This window comes from Canis lupus, chromosome 4 (genome assembly GCF_003254725.2).
Source record: "Canis lupus dingo isolate Sandy chromosome 4, ASM325472v2, whole genome shotgun sequence".
In the NCBI taxonomy this organism is placed as follows: Eukaryota; Metazoa; Chordata; class Mammalia; order Carnivora; family Canidae; genus Canis; species Canis lupus.
Genome location: NC_064246.1, coordinates 43,853,487 through 43,868,927, shown reverse-complemented (window position 1 = coordinate 43,868,927; position 15,441 = coordinate 43,853,487). Strand labels below are relative to the sequence as shown.

The 15,441-nt window shown below is 48.1% G+C and overlaps 1 protein-coding gene across 10 annotated transcripts in view; it reads left to right on the top strand.

The window, feature by feature from the left end:
- Positions 1–2,726, top strand: part of TENM2 (teneurin transmembrane protein 2) — a 1,512,848-nt gene extending 1,510,122 nt beyond the window's left edge. For all 10 annotated transcript variants that reach the window (XM_049109164.1, XM_049109163.1, XM_025435138.3 and 7 more), the window contains one exon: positions 564–2,726. In XM_049109164.1, the coding sequence (XP_048965121.1) occupies positions 564–1,325 (762 nt within the window). In that variant the 3' untranslated portion in view covers positions 1,326–2,726. The remainder of the gene's footprint in view (positions 1–563) is intronic.
- Positions 2,727–15,441: the final 12,715 nt, after the last annotated feature.

The following is a 15,441-nucleotide window of genomic DNA, read 5'->3' as shown; positions in this document are numbered from 1 at the left end:
TTCTGCTTCTCTAACAAGGCAAGTCCCGGCGATTCTTCTGCTACTAGTCATGCTTTGAGTAGCAAGGTCTTAACCCAAGGAAGTTAATGAATACCCTGGGCATTGGCCTCAAAGAAAATCTAGGTCACAGCAGCAGGGTTCATAGCTTCTCAAACGAACACCCTGCCCTTTGGGTCAGGATATTCCTCGGTCTGAAGTGTGCAAGGCAGCTGCCAAACCATCCGAGAGCAGAGTGACTCTCTCTTCTCCAATAATGGAGAAACATGGTAAGTGGGTAGGCCTGGGTACAGATATCAACAAGGTGGCGGACCTCTGCACTGTCCTTTTAGTCAGGGTCACAGTTACAAGGCAGACAGGCCACAGCCATCAGAGCACTGGGAACCAGCCAGCCTGTGCTAGTTTCAAAAGGTAGGACTATGTTAGCTCATATCATTACAGGTATAAGCCTAGTTCTTGCCGAGAGTCCAAGCATTTCCCGGACTCTTTTTTAATGAGCTGCTCGGCCCATGCAAAGAGCTGCCTGGACCATCATCTCAGCCTTCTGTGTTTTCTTCTGCCCACAGCTCATTACAGGTGTCCAGCAGACAACAGAGAGGCATAATCAGGCCTTCATGGCTCTGGAAGGGCAGGTCATCTCTAAAAAGCTCCATGCCAACATCCGAGAGAAAGCAGGCCACTGGTTTGCCACCACCACACCCATCATCGGCAAAGGCATCATGTTTGCCATCAAAGAAGGACAAGTGACCACCGGTGTGTCCAGCATCGCCAGCGAGGACAGCCGCAAGGTGGCTTCCGTGCTGAACAACGCCTACTACCTGGACAAGATGCACTACAGCATCGAGGGCAAGGACACCCACTACTTTGTGAAGATCGGCTCGGCCGACGGCGACCTGGTCACGCTGGGCACCACGATCGGCCGCAAGGTGCTGGAGAGCGGGGTGAATGTAACCGTGTCGCAGCCCACGCTGCTGGTCAACGGCAGGACTCGAAGGTTCACCAACATTGAATTCCAGTACTCCACGCTGCTGCTCAGCATCCGCTATGGCCTCACCCCCGATACCCTGGACGAAGAGAAGGCTCGCGTCCTGGACCAGGCGAGACAGAGGGCCCTGGGCACCGCCTGGGCCAAGGAGCAGCAGAAAGCCAGGGACGGGAGAGAGGGGAGCCGCCTGTGGACCGAGGGTGAGAAGCAGCAGCTCCTGAGCACGGGACGTGTGCAAGGTTATGAGGGATATTACGTGCTTCCTGTAGAGCAATACCCAGAGCTTGCAGACAGTAGCAGCAACATCCAGTTTTTAAGACAGAATGAGATGGGAAAGAGGTAACAAAATAATCTGCTGCCATTCCTTGTCTGGATGGCTCAGCGGGAGTAACTGTTATCTCCTCTCCTAAGGAGATGAAGACCTACCAGGGGCACTAGGCCAGGCTGCTTTAGGATATCAAGTGGCAAGAAAGCTCACATTTTTTGAGTTCAAATGCTACTGTCCAAGCAAGAAGTCCCACATCCTGAAGTAGACTAAAGCCTGGCTGAAAATTCTGAGGAAAACAAAACAAACGAATGAATGAACACACACAACATGTTCCGAGTTCCCCTAAAATATGACCCACTTGTTCTGGGTCTACACAGGAAAAAAAAAAAAAAAAAAAAAAAAGAAGAAGAAGAAGAAAAGACACAAGATGTCTAAAAGGAGCAAAAGAACAGAAAAACAAAACAAAAACACAAAAAAAAACAGAAAGCAAACCATATATACCGACCGAAAAACAAAGCCGTGAAGACGAGAAGGCCTCATATCCTATTACCTCACTCATCCACACGTGAGCGACGCAGAGACATCCGCCAGGGCCGGCGTCACAGACCAGCTGAGGAAACCGAATCAGACTGCTTGTTGGACAAATACTACAGACGTTTTCGTTTAAACAAATACAGGTGCATTTAAAACACGACTTTGGGGGTGATTTGTGTGTAGCGACTGGGGAGGGGGGGGATAAAAGTGAAAGAGTGAGCACTGGAAATACTTTTTAAAGAAAAAAAAAAAAGAAAAACACACAAAAAAAAGGAAATTAATATCAAAAATCAAAGCGAAATAATACCGTTCAGCACTTAAACTCTCAGGTCCCAACTTAGTCCGGCCTGAGCTAATTTATTTGAGCGCAGAGTGTAAAATTTAATTCAAAATGGTGGCTATAATCACTACAGATAAATTTCATACTCTTTTGTCTTTGAAGATTCCATTGTGGACAGTAATACGCAGTTACAGGGTGTAGTCTGTTTAGATTCCGTAGTTCGTGGGTATCAGTTGCAGTAGAGGTGTGGCATTGTGACACTCTTTTGCTAACGGGCACCACTTCAGATCACCCTGTACATACATAAGCCTCAAGGCACAATCACTGTTTCAGATTTAAAATTATTAGTGTGTTTGTTTGGTCCAGAAACTGAGACAATCACATGACAGTCACCACGAGGAGAGAAAATAAAAAAATTCAAAAAAAAAAAAAAAAAAACCCACAAAAACAAAAAAAAAAAATAAAGAAAAACAAAAAAAAAAGTCTAATAAGAACTTTGGTACAGGAACTTTTTTGTAATATACATGTATGAATTGTTCATCGAGTTTTTATATTAATTTTAATTTGCTGCTAAGCAAAGACTAGGGACAGGCAAAGATAATTTATGGCAAAGTGTTTAAATTGTTTATACATAAATAAAGTCTCTAAAACTCCTGTGGACACTGGTCTTCTGTGGAAATGCTTTGAGGTGAGGACAAGGGAGAGGCTGCTGAGAAGCATAGGCTGAGCTGGTATTTCGAACTTTGGGAGGAGCTTTTGTTAGGGGCTCCCCAGACTGCTCTAAACAACAGAGTGATCTCTGCCTGCGCCTGCCGCCCCCTCTCTGCGTGGAACCGGGGTGAAGAAAAAGTCTGAACGGGGGGTGGGGACAGTGAGGACCCTCACACCTAGCCCTGCATGGAGCGGTCCCTCCAGCCTTCGAGGGACAATCAGGCTTCCCCTGATGCTGAGTTCTGCTTCTGGAAAGTGCTGGCCGGAAGTGAGGGCAAACACTCTTGCCTCACTGGGAGGTGTGCCTGTATCTGTATCTATAGTTTCTTCCAGATTAAGTGACCCCCAAACTTGCACACTTGGGGCAACCCAAGTAAGGAGAGCGCTTATGATACGGACGAATTTTTTTTCCACCAAACCCACAGAGTAATATTATCATCAATAGCTAGTACTTACTGATGCTTACTAATGCCAACAAGAGTGGTAAGTGCTCTGCATACAACACATTCATTTCATCCCCATCTTTCATTCATTCAGCAGCATTACACCGAAGGCTTGTCACGCACCGGGTCCTGTGCTAAGTTCTGGGGATAAAGGAGGTGGGTAGACAAAAACGTGGGTCCTCACCTCTCAAAACTTGGGTCAGGAATGTAGACAAATAATCATCAAATCATTCCACTAACTAGTGAAAATGGCAGGGGTGTTAAGCACCAAGAGGATGTATGAAGCAATGAAAAAAAAATTTTTTTTAATTTTTTTTAATTTTTTTTTTTAAGTAAAGACGTTTAAAGCCATGGAAGCTCATAACTGGAGAGGTGACCTAGACTGAGAATGCACAAAAGTGGCTAGGGTCTGAAGGCAAGCATTAGCCAGGTGAAGAGCAAGGAACGCACTCCAGAACCCGGGGGCCGGTCTATACAAAGGGACGGTGCTGAGCCAGGCTGAAACACAGAAGAGGTTGGCAGGAATCAGAAGATGCACAGGCTGGGAGTGGTGGGGGGGTGGGGGGGGGGGGTAGGAGGGGGTCTCCTTTTTTTTTTTTTTTTTTAATTAAAAACAAGAGGGAGTCTGTTTTAATTTCATAAGGAAGTGCTCCGCACGCAGTGTGGAAAACAGGCAGGGGAATCAGACGTTGTCACCTGAGTGAGATAACAGAGAAGGCTGGTGGCCACTGGCCTAAGAGGGAGGCGTTTTGGACTACAGCAGGAAGTGGAAATGAATCAAGTGGCTAGACTGCAAGAATGAACTCCTAGTAGCATTCACTTTGCAGGTGAGGAAACTGAGGCTAATTACCCCCTAGCTGGTAAGTGGTGGAATCAGATTCCAGTCCAGCTGTGACTGATTTCAGAAGCTCCCCAGGAGGTCTAGTTAGCATACCGCAGAGACCCCCTCCAGCGCTCTGAGGCACTGCTGCCAGGCCAGGGGCCATGTCCCCAGGTGGAAGGATGGGGAGAGAGAGGCCAGGCTAGCCTGCTTTACATCAGGTGCCAGGTCTCATGGGCCCAGTTAGCATCAGCAGCAGAGCAAGCTATGATCATCTAGTAAAGCAAACAGGAGAACAAAAAGGTTTCCAACAACTTCCCTCTCAGAAGCACATAAGAACACTTTTGCCCAGTGCAGTGAGTTTGGGCCATTTCCCTTCAGGAAGGAGACAGGGGACAGCTCCTCCTGTGTGCTTTGACCACCTGCCTTGTCTAATCCGATTGGTGTCAGGACCACTTGGATATGTACTCACAGAAGAGAATCCAGCTGGTCATGGGGCAGCCTGAATCCTGGTTCAGTGGGAGCTATGGAGGGGTTAACCACTATGTTCCATCTCCCCGGGGTAGAAGCAGCCAGTGGGACCAACCACAACAGAATCAATCCCAGACAAGAAGCAAGGAGCTCGCTCAACCCAGAACTCTGTCCCAACTAGACTCAGTTGGCAGACACACAGTGTGGCACACAGGAAATCACAGGTCACCGGAAATTCACTAGAACCTGAAACTCCTCTCGCATGCCAACCATCTTTGAATTATTCATGAGTTTCCTACTATACCTAGCCCAGTCCAACCCCTCACAATACACACGCATGAACCCACAAACTGGGAGAGGGAGAGCGCCTTGGGTAAAAATCCTCTCCTGCCTTTCCTCAGGCTAGTCCTAAAATGACAGGATGGAATGCTTGACCTCTCCCAGAGTATGTGCACCTTGATACAGAATTCTGGAAAGGCAGCGCAGGGGATACATTTGGGCACTGTGAAGTCAGCCTGCTTGGAAACAAATCTTACCTGGACCACTGACTGAACATGAGAGCTGGAGATGGTTACCTCTATTAATTAGGGTACATAGCAATAGGTGCTGTAAGAGATAAATCCAACATAAGTTAACATGGAAAAGTTGAATTCTTACTCATATAGCTGTCCACTGTAGGTCAGGGATGGGAATGGCTCTGCTCCACGCTGGTCATTCAGGGTCCCAGCCTCCTTTCATCTTGTGGCTCAGTCTCCTACATCCTCAGAATTGAGGACATCCCCTCCACTGAGCTGGTTGAAGAAGAAAGATCCAAGGCCACATGTGTAACTATTTTATTTTTAATGAACCACACCTGACAATGAGGCCTAGCCTCCTCCAACCCCCAGCCATTCTCTTATATCCGTGGACCCACGTACTGCAAGAGACTAGAGAATGTCATGTATGACCTTTAGAAGAAAAGGAGACTGGGTGCTGGTGAGCCCAAGCAGTCTCTGGCATGTAACTCAATGTCTAAGAGCCTCTCTTTCCTCACCTGTACACGAGGATGGGTAAACACAAGGCTGCAAACCTGCTATGATGATTAAGTGGAATATTGCATGTTTCATGACCTATGGTAAGTTCTCAGGAAATGTTAGTTTTTATTATTTTTAAATCTTTGCTCCAAGCACAGGTTTTCTAAGCATGGAAATGGAGGAATCAGCCCATCGTCATATGGTAGAAATTTTTATGTAGGATTTGGGAGGATGGAGGAGGCCCTTCCCTCAAATCCCACACAGTGTGGCCGCCTCCCTTCTCCCCAACCTAGGGAACATGACTAGGTACTTCCAGTGTGAGACTCTGGCTCACAGTCTCAAGGGCTCTTCAAGAAGGTTGACATTTGGAAGGTTGGAGGTCTCAGCAACATGAAGACTGGCCCTCCACATTTAATCACCAAGCAGAGTTTTGTTCCTGGCACTGTCAGAAGCTGGGCACACAAAGCTAAGTACATGATGGTCCAAGATCTCACCGTCTAAGGTGTGAGGAGAAACAAGCCCATCAATGGGACACAAGGGCACATAGAAGTGATGCACAAAAATGTGAAGCCCAGAGGAAAGGGCTGCAAGTTCTCTACAGGAGCATTTGAGCTGAGTCTTCCCAGGTAAGAGAATGCTAGTCAGAAAAGCTGGAAGAGGGCACTCCGGACGGAGAATGGGTGCTACAGATGGGAGGGAGAAAAGATACGCAAGTCCACTGGGGAGAAGTTCAGAAAGGCTGGAGCAATGGCTACAAGCGAGCCCCCTGGCTACGTATTAGAATCACTTGGGGGACTTTCTCAATAGACCCACAACCTCCAGGTCCCGGGCCAACTAAACCAGAACCCCAGGGGCAGGGTTCCGGGCACGGATAGGTGCCAAAGCTCCCCAGGTGATCTGAACATGCAGCCGGGACTGAGAAGCACCAGGTCAGAGCCTAACAGGAGGTGTGTGGACTGGGATGAGGCGTGTCAGAGAGAATGAGGCGGGAATGAAAATCAGACCTGGAAGTTGGACATTCTCCTGTGGGGCATGGAGCGGGCCTAGGGGAGGTCCTCCAGGACTGGGAAATGCTTGATTAGCAAAGTGGGCAGAGAAGAGGGGCCATCAGAGCAGAGCTTGGGAGACAGCAACAGTTGCACTGTTGGAATGTACCAGGCCAGATGAGGGCCATCTGGGGTGAGGGGTGAGGACAGAGGGAGAGCATCCCAGAACACCATTACAGAAATGAGGAGGAGGTGCAGAACTCCCTCAGAGGTGCGGAAGTGTCCATACAAGGTTGACCACCAGGGGCCGGATCCCAGGCCGCTCTGCAGGGAATGCATCAGATACACCCACGTCCCGGCTCCCCACCTCACCCTGATGAAAGGACACAACACCTGTGGGGAGGGGGAGTCTAGCCGAGGCTCACCTCCAGAAATCCTCTGAGGGGCCCAAGGTGGGACTTCCCAGGATAGTTCTGGTCCACCACGCCCCCACCCCAAGCCCCCCCTTCCTTCCTGAGGCAGCTGGGCAGCCTGACCTCTGAGGCCCGGAGCTGGTTCTCTCGCTGTGCCTCAGCCCTCCAGAAGCAAGGCTGTGCCGGCTGGGGGCTCTTCCCCCACTGACTTCACCTTTTTCCCCAAAGCTTCACCCTCCCGAGAGACTTCGTCCTGTAAGTGCTGGGCTTGCCATTTGGCCACTAGATGGCGGCCTTTCCTGTAAAAATCTTCCGAGAGCTTCGCCCGGCGGCTCCAGGCTGTTTTACATGCAAAAGGCACTTGGCAGCGCCCAGCACTTCACAAGCGCATATTGAACGGTTAGCAGTTACTATTCAAGGAAAACAGCGTAACATTTTTGAATTTCGGTCTTCAGAGTCAAAAACAAAAAACAAGTCCCACTGCTGTCCTTTCTAGCTAAGCAGGGTCTCTTAACTTCTGAAGACACAGTTTCCCCCCCCTGTAAAATGGGTGTAATACCATCTCGCAGGATTGCTGTAATGAACGCCCAATCCAGTGCCTGGCCTATGGGAATGGCTATTGACTGATCACCAATAACTATTATCCTTGGCCTATGAGGACTGCAGGTGGGATCCCTGCCCTAAGACTAGCTGCACTCGTATCCCAGTCCTGAAGCCTGACCTGTAAAGGAGTCAAGCTTCCATTGCCCGCCCCGCTTCACCCTCCTACCACATAAGCTACATAAAGTAAAAGGGCCTTGCTCTGCAAGCAGGCCAAGGGTGGGAAGCCTGTGGGACAACTTTCCCAGTGGCCATCCTGCCAGAGATGAACTAGGAATGCCAGTTATGAGGGTAATGGGGGTAGGAGGTGACCACTTAGCATCTAAACCAGCTTCACAGCCCTCACCAGGGCTCCAGGGTCCCCAGGCCTGGGGAGAACACAACAAAATCTCCTCTTGCCTGCCCCCACCCGTCTTTAGTGTTCCATGGGGGTAGCCACTTGCATGAAACATTCACCTTCATTCTCTCCCCTTCCCCCTGCTTCTCTATATCCTTTCAATAGCTCCCCACCCTGGTCTCCTTCTCCCTCTGAACCAATTCTAGTGGCAGTAAAAGCAATCTCCTTGCACTTACACATTCATAAACGCTTTTGCCCAAATTGATTGATTTGAACTTTACCACCACCTGAGAGATCCTGAGGAACTTGGAGAGCTGAGGTAACCAGAGGTTACACAACAAAACAGGTGCCTCCCAGGTGGCTGGAAGTCCTCCTGTTTCTAGTCAACCACCATATCCAGTCCCAGGTCACTCCCCGCATGGTCTCTGAACTTAATATTATCTCAGCCAAATACATGCAGATTTTATTCTAAGACAGGGCCCCTGACCAGAAGTAATCTGCTCAGTCCCTGTAAATCAACTTTACGAGCTAGAGGAGATGGAAACCATGAACGGAGCCTGGCTCTGCCCCCAGGTGGCATCACTGGATTAATTAGGAGCTAAGTGGAACCCCAATGCAAAGCAAAAACTGGGAAGTTCAGAAACAGGATGGCTTCAGACATGGTTAGGTCCAGGGACTCAAAAGATGTCTTTGCTCCACCTCCAGTTCTCTTTCCTTGGGATTTGGCTCTATTTCCAGGTGTGCTTTCCTTGTATGTGGTAAAGATGATTGCTGGCAGCCCCTCACTCACATCCCTCTGGCACCCATGGAAATGGCAGAGAGACTCTCTCAGAGAACTTGAATGGGCTCCAATCCCAGCAGAGCCATAAAGAGAGGGAATGCATGGTTCCCTCAAGGAAGATAACAGCCTAGACAAAAACATGGGAGCTGCTAATACGATATCTACTGAAATCACCCATCTGCCCATTCTATCAACAAATAGGGCCTGCCACATCTTGGGTGTTCAGATGACAAAGCCAGGTGCCAGGGAAACAGGGTTGAATAAAACACAGCCATCCGGGAACTAGTAAGGAACACAAGCAAACAAACAACAGCAATACAACGTGGAAGTGCTGGCAAAATAACTGCATGGTGCATGATGGGGATTTGGAAGGAAGGACATGGACGTGTGCATAAGTAGCACACTGGGAAGATAGAGATTGCATCTTAATAGTCAAAGAGGCATCTAATCCTTCCTGCCAAGATTCTTGCCCACCTACCATGGCCCTTTCCCTTCCACTGGGAAGACAGGAAACCTCTTTCCAATACCAGCCTGGAGAACCTCTCCCAAGGCTGAGTTGTGTCTAGGGGGCTGGATGTCTCCCACTTCTTCACTCTGAACCCTTTCTCCCTCCTTCAACACATGGGGAGCAAGACTTCCCCCTAGGTGTCAACCACGTTCTGTAAGGAGAAGTTGCTCTGCCCATCAGACCAGCCTCTGCTCTAGTGCAGGTTTCCCCAATCTGAGCATCAATAGCATTGGGAGCCAGGTGGCTCTATGATGGGGGCTGGTTTATGACTTGTGCAGTGTGGAATGTTTAGCAGCACCCCTGGCTTCTAGCTGTGACAACCCAAAATGTCTCCAGATATTGCCAAAGGGCTTATGGAGGGGGAAAGTCATGCTCAGTTGAGAACCACTGCTCTAACTCATTCTCCCTCCACCCTCATTTCTCCCTAACCCCAGAACTTTGGAAAGAAGAAGCCTCTGCTCTCTGGTTAGTCAGGCTAATTCTCCCTGAGGAGACATTTACCCATACTTGCCTAGGTTCATCCAAGGAACACTCCCTCCAAACCAAAGGTTCTGGAACTACATTAAAGTTCTGCCCTAATTATCCTTTTCTTCTGGGCTCACCACCCAGGAGCTACTCAGTAGCTGAATTTACCAGCCGAGTGTGGAGGACAGAATTGATTGCTCTGCTCCACAACCCCCTCACCCCTGCACCAGACTTCCCTGAGGAGATGCCCCCACTCAGAAGGCAGAGACACTGGCATTCCTGAGACAGACCAGCTGCATCTGTCTGCAGCAAGGAGCAGCCACACGAGTGTTACAGTGAGGAGTCTCAGAGCAATGCAAATGAGAGCACCTCCCTCCCTGCAGATGCTAGAACCTGAGATGACAGAGTCATGTTTTATTTCCTCCTTCCCATCCTGCCCCTAAGGTGGCAGTCACACAGCCCCTGAAATGGAGCATGGATGACCTCCTAAGAACAGAGAGAAAGCAGGCAAGGACAGGCAGGCCTCACCCCACTGCTTCTCCCTGAGGCTCCACACAGCCTGAACTTGGGATGTGTAGGAACTGCTCACAAGACTCTCTGCATTCAGTGACATCACCCTGGTGGCTTGTGAGGTGAGGGTATCTACATCATGGAAATGGGGTGGGGTCGCTGTGGTAGGATACCGAAGAGAATAAAAATGTCAAAGACACATTGGGAGAAGAGGAGCAAGAGATCCATGGGTTAAAATCTTTCCCAATTGTGCACCTGAAACTAACATTGTGCCAACTACAATTAAAACAAAAAAACTTTCTTGGTTGACTTCAACGATGTGGACAATTTGAAACTCAAGGGTCAGGAACTCAGGTCTGGCACCATTATAAAATAACTGTGGTAAAAGCAGCAAGAGAACATTTTCTACATTCTTCCAAATTTTAAGGGTGGTTTTAACCAGCTCACAATGACATTGTTTGGGCTACAGTGGGGACCACCCCCTGCAGTGGGCACAGATCCCTCTGTTGGAGACCCAGGCATTCATTCCTCCCTCCCAACCCCTTCACACTCCCCAGCCCCAGGAATGCTGCCTGCGGACACTTCAAACCTCCTCTCTCTGAAAGGAGCTGTCTGCTAAAAGGTTACATGCCCTGGGGGTGTCATTCAGTGACCTGTCGACCTGACCTGACCCATCGACTGGTCAGGTGGAGACAGGGGTACAAAGGCTGGCTGCATGCCATAGTAAAGAGTTATCTCAGCTCCAGAGCTGGAAAGCGGATTGGCTGAGGCCATGCATGCTGGGCCATCACAGCTGGACTTCTGCCTCTGTCCAATCCTGGGCCCCCCAGGTGTTCCTGCTGTACTCTCTAAGAAAGAGCCTGCCTACAAATTTCCAGCCCAGAGTCTTTCCCAGGGGAACTCAACCAAAGACACCTCCTACCTGCTCTCCTCTCAGGAGAGGTGCAACCAGGGTGTTTTGCAGGGGCTAGTTTAAAGCGCTATATGGTGAGGGTGGGGGGAAGTAGAGGGAGAAGCGCGATGAAGCGTGTGCACACGCATTACTGTTTGTTTTTCCAAGCCAGCATCTCTGTTGAAAGGCACAGCAAGAGGACAAAAGAATGTCACCTGCTTGTTAGATTCAGCAACACAGTGGACGTCTGCAGCCATAGCCACCTGCTCTGTTGGCCGCACAGAGATCTGAGTGTGCAGATAATCACCCGCTCCCTATCCCCAGGCACAAAACACACGCTGTCCCAAACACACAGCCTGCATTCCAGACCCTGGTTCTTGAGTGGAGATGGGAAGAAGTCAGCCCAGGTCACCTTTAGTGCAAGAGGTGAAGCTAAAGAATGAGGCTTGGGATCAGCTCCTGGTCACGGCCAAATCCTCGCCTCTAGCACATGTCACTCTCTTGTGCATGACCCTTCAAAGTTCACAAAACACATGCATTCATTCATTCCTTCAAGGCTCCCTGGACTGTTTGCCAGCTTTCTGGCTCAGAGGCTCCATTTGTGATGCGAGCCCCAGCTCGTTCTTCCTCAAAAGATGCACAGATGGAGAGCTTCCCCACCACCTGGGAAAAGGGAGTTCCTGGCCTCCCTGCTGACAGGAGGGCTCTGCTGAGCACACTCCAGGCCGTGGGCCCCGTCAATGCCGGTGGTTCCAAGTGGAGACAGAATCGGTCTCCCACTTCCCTCAGTAATCCCCCTGCCCAAGCCAGGCACTTGCTGATAGCACACTGGTGACCCCTGGCCCTCTCGGGGGCAACCATGTTACTTATTAACTTGCTGATGGGAAATAGGTTTCTCTTCTGAGGTGTTGGAGCTAAGCATGAGAACCTGCGCAAGGGACAGGTTCTTACCTACTCCTTGTGCCCTCATAGTGTACCAGTCATACCATTCACCATTTAGATTCATCTAGAACTTTACCAAGATCCCATGTGCCACTGGACTGTTCTCCACTCCTGAGGTGGGCGTTGCTTCCGTTGTACCATCTATGCTACAGCCTGCATTTTCATATCAGGCAGGCTTCGGTCTGAATCCTGGCTTAAATTTTGAGGCTAGAATGAGTACTGGATATGGGAAGTGACAACTCAGTGCCTGGAACAGGGTAAGTGCTCAGTCAGCAGCCACAATCATCATTATTCCTCCCTCACTGTTGTTGGCCAGAGAAGCCCCTGTTACAGAGATGAGCCACCTGACAGGCTAAGCATCATCCGCCTGTTCTCATCCCATCCTCTGGCCCATGGCCATGTCAGAGGGCAAGCCAATCTCTGAAGGCCTGTCCCATTGCCTCAAGGGCTGCCAAACATATGGGTTTCCTTTTCTGGGTTGGACCTTATGTTTGATCACCATGAAATGGAACACTAGACTCCAAGAGACTGAGGCCAGAGAAGATGTTCCACTTGCCCACCGAGCCCTGCTAATTCCACGCAGGTGCAAGTCTTCAACCTTCCAGGCAATTTCAGTCCCTGAGCTGGATCATGGGGTAGAAATCAGAGAGGCTGCATACCACCGGCAGCTGAGCTCCTAAAGAGACCTCCAAGGAGCTGGCTGAGAAGATGAGCCAGAGACTGTCTCCATCCTCATTCTGGATCAGAAATCATGACTCATGGTCATATCCAAACCCAAATTTCTTTTCCCTAATTTGGAATACAATGGGCAAGTTGCTTCCCTGTCTTTGTTTTTTTGTTGTCCTTTATAAAGACTTACTATAAAAATATTAAGTTAAAAAAAAAGTTAAGTTCTATGAAAAACATTTGGAGTTCAGACCCCTTGGCTCACCAAGAGAGAGATGACTGTCGGCTGGCTTTCGGTTACATAGCTGCTCAAAGTCCAATATCAGAAGTTCATAGGTAGGAAGAAAATAGATCATCTTAAGCAACTCAGGGCACACTTTTAGGTAACCTAGTAGTAGTTGTTGCAGTTCAGCCAACATTTAGTGAGGTGTATTCCATGCCAGATACTACGCTGAGAGGAGAGTTGAAGAAAATATAAAATTCAGTACCTTCGATATTATTATTTACTGATTAACATTTTTTGCCATATTTGTGTTCTTTCTCCTTCCCTTTCTCCCTTTCATCTGATATGCTCAAATGGTTGCCAGATCATTTGAAAGTAAGTTTTAGACATGACACTTCACTCTAAATGCTCCCATATCTGCCTCCTGAGAACAAGGGTTATCCTCCTACATAACTACAGTACCATAACCACTCATGAGATCCTTAACCCTGACATAATATTGTCTAAAATACAGTCCGTGTTCACATTTACCCAGTTGTCCCAAGGATGTCCTTTGTAGCTTTTTTTTTAAGTACTCCAAGATACATTCGTGCATCATTGCATTTGGCTTCTTCCTCATGTTTTGATAGAAAATTCTATAAAGAAAGTTAGAGAGCTCTCAAAGACTTTTGAGAAAGAATCTTCAGACTCAAACTAAAAAGAAAAATCCTTCCATAAGGACCCTTGGATGCTGCATTCTCATTCCTCACCACAGATGGGCAAATTACTTCTTAGAGGGGCATATGGGCTCCTAATTTTTCCAACAGATTAATGCCATCTGCTCCCTACAAGGAGGAAAAATGGTTAAAAGGTGGTGGCAGAAGTATTATGTCCTGATCAGGTATGTCCTCTAGCACATGCCCATGTCAATCTGTGCCAGACCTGTTTTAGGCACTGGCAATGTGGAGAAAAATAAGAAAAGCCCTGTCCTCACGGTGTTTATGGTCCAACTGGGAGAAGGGGGAGGGGTAAATCACTAAAGAATAAAGTAAATGGAGGGACACACAACCCCGTGTTGGACAGTGAGAAGAGAAGGCACATCTAAGCTGCCAGTTGAAGGTGAATTTGCCAGCTAAAGACAAAGGAATAGTATTCTGAACAAGAGAAATAGCCTGGAGAGCAAGTGTGTGCAAGCCACATACGCAAGCTCAGTTAGAGTGTGAGAACAGGAGGCATGGAATCAGGACTTGGAAGAGTGCACCAGGGCCAGGCCAGATTGGACCTTACAACATGTCCTAAGTTGCTGGGACTTTATCTTAAGGCCAGTGAAGGGCCATTGAGGTGTTAACATAAGGTGTCCTGGCACACTCTAGAATGATGGGATAAGTGGGCAGAGGAAGGCCAGTTCAGAGGCTGTATAAGGGGCTGGCAACGGCAGCCTGAATCTAAAGTAGCACAAGTGGAGGGGCGCCTGGATGGCTCAGGTGATTAAGCATCCAACTCTTGATCTCAGCTCAAGTCTTGATCACAGTTCAGGTCTTCATCTCAGCGTCCTGAGTTTGACCCCCACATTAGGCTCCATGCCCAGTGTAGAGCCCACTTAAAAAAAAAAAAAAAACACACAAGTGCAGGTGGAAGGACAGCAACAGATACATACTTCAGAGATAGGATCTTATTTTTTTTTAAGACATTATTATTTTCTCCTGATTTTTAAAAAAGATTTTATTTATTTATTCATAAGAGACACACACAGAGAGAGAGACTAACACACGGCAGAGGGAGAAGCAGGCTCCCCCATGGGGAGATTGATGCAGGACTCAATCCCAGGGCCCCGGGATCATGACCTGAGCAGAAGGCAGATGCTCAACCACTGAGCCACCCAGGCATCCCTAATCCAAGGCTCTTAAAGATAGAATGTACATAGGGAGTAAAGAAAAGGGAGAAGTCTAGGATGACACCCAGGTCTTTGTAATTAAAATAATGTTTCAGTACAGGGGGTAAACTAAAGCCTGTGGACCAGAGGTCTGTTTTGTAAATAAAGTTTTATTGGCACACAGCCACTTATTTACATATTATCTATGGCTACTTTCTGCTACAACAGAAGAGGTGAGTAGTTTCAACAGAGACCATATGGCTTGCAGAGCCAAAAATATTTATTATCTGGTTCTTTATATAAAACATTTGCAAACCTCTGTTTTAAATCACTGTATTCCAGAGATGCCTCAGAAAGAAAAAAGGATGTTTTAGTCAAATAAGTTTGGGCAACTCTGTATTTTATACTGTTTTCTTGGCTACTCACTCTGAATCTAGGTATAGTGAAAGCTGAGAAGTCCTACAGTAAAGAAATCTCTTTATTAAAGCCAACATTTTCCAAATGTATTTGCCTATATTTCAGTTTAACTCTGAAGAATGCACCTGTAGACATTTACTTTGGAAAGATTAAGAGGTATTCTGGAGGGGCAAAGATTGGTGAGAATCCAAGTCAGGAGATCAATTAAGACACCATTCAAATAACAAGAATCAGACAAAAGGGCCTGAGCTAGGGCTTAGGTCAAAAAGAAGGAAGAGAGGGACACCTGGATGGCTCAGTGGTTGAGCGTCTGCCTTAGGCTCAGGG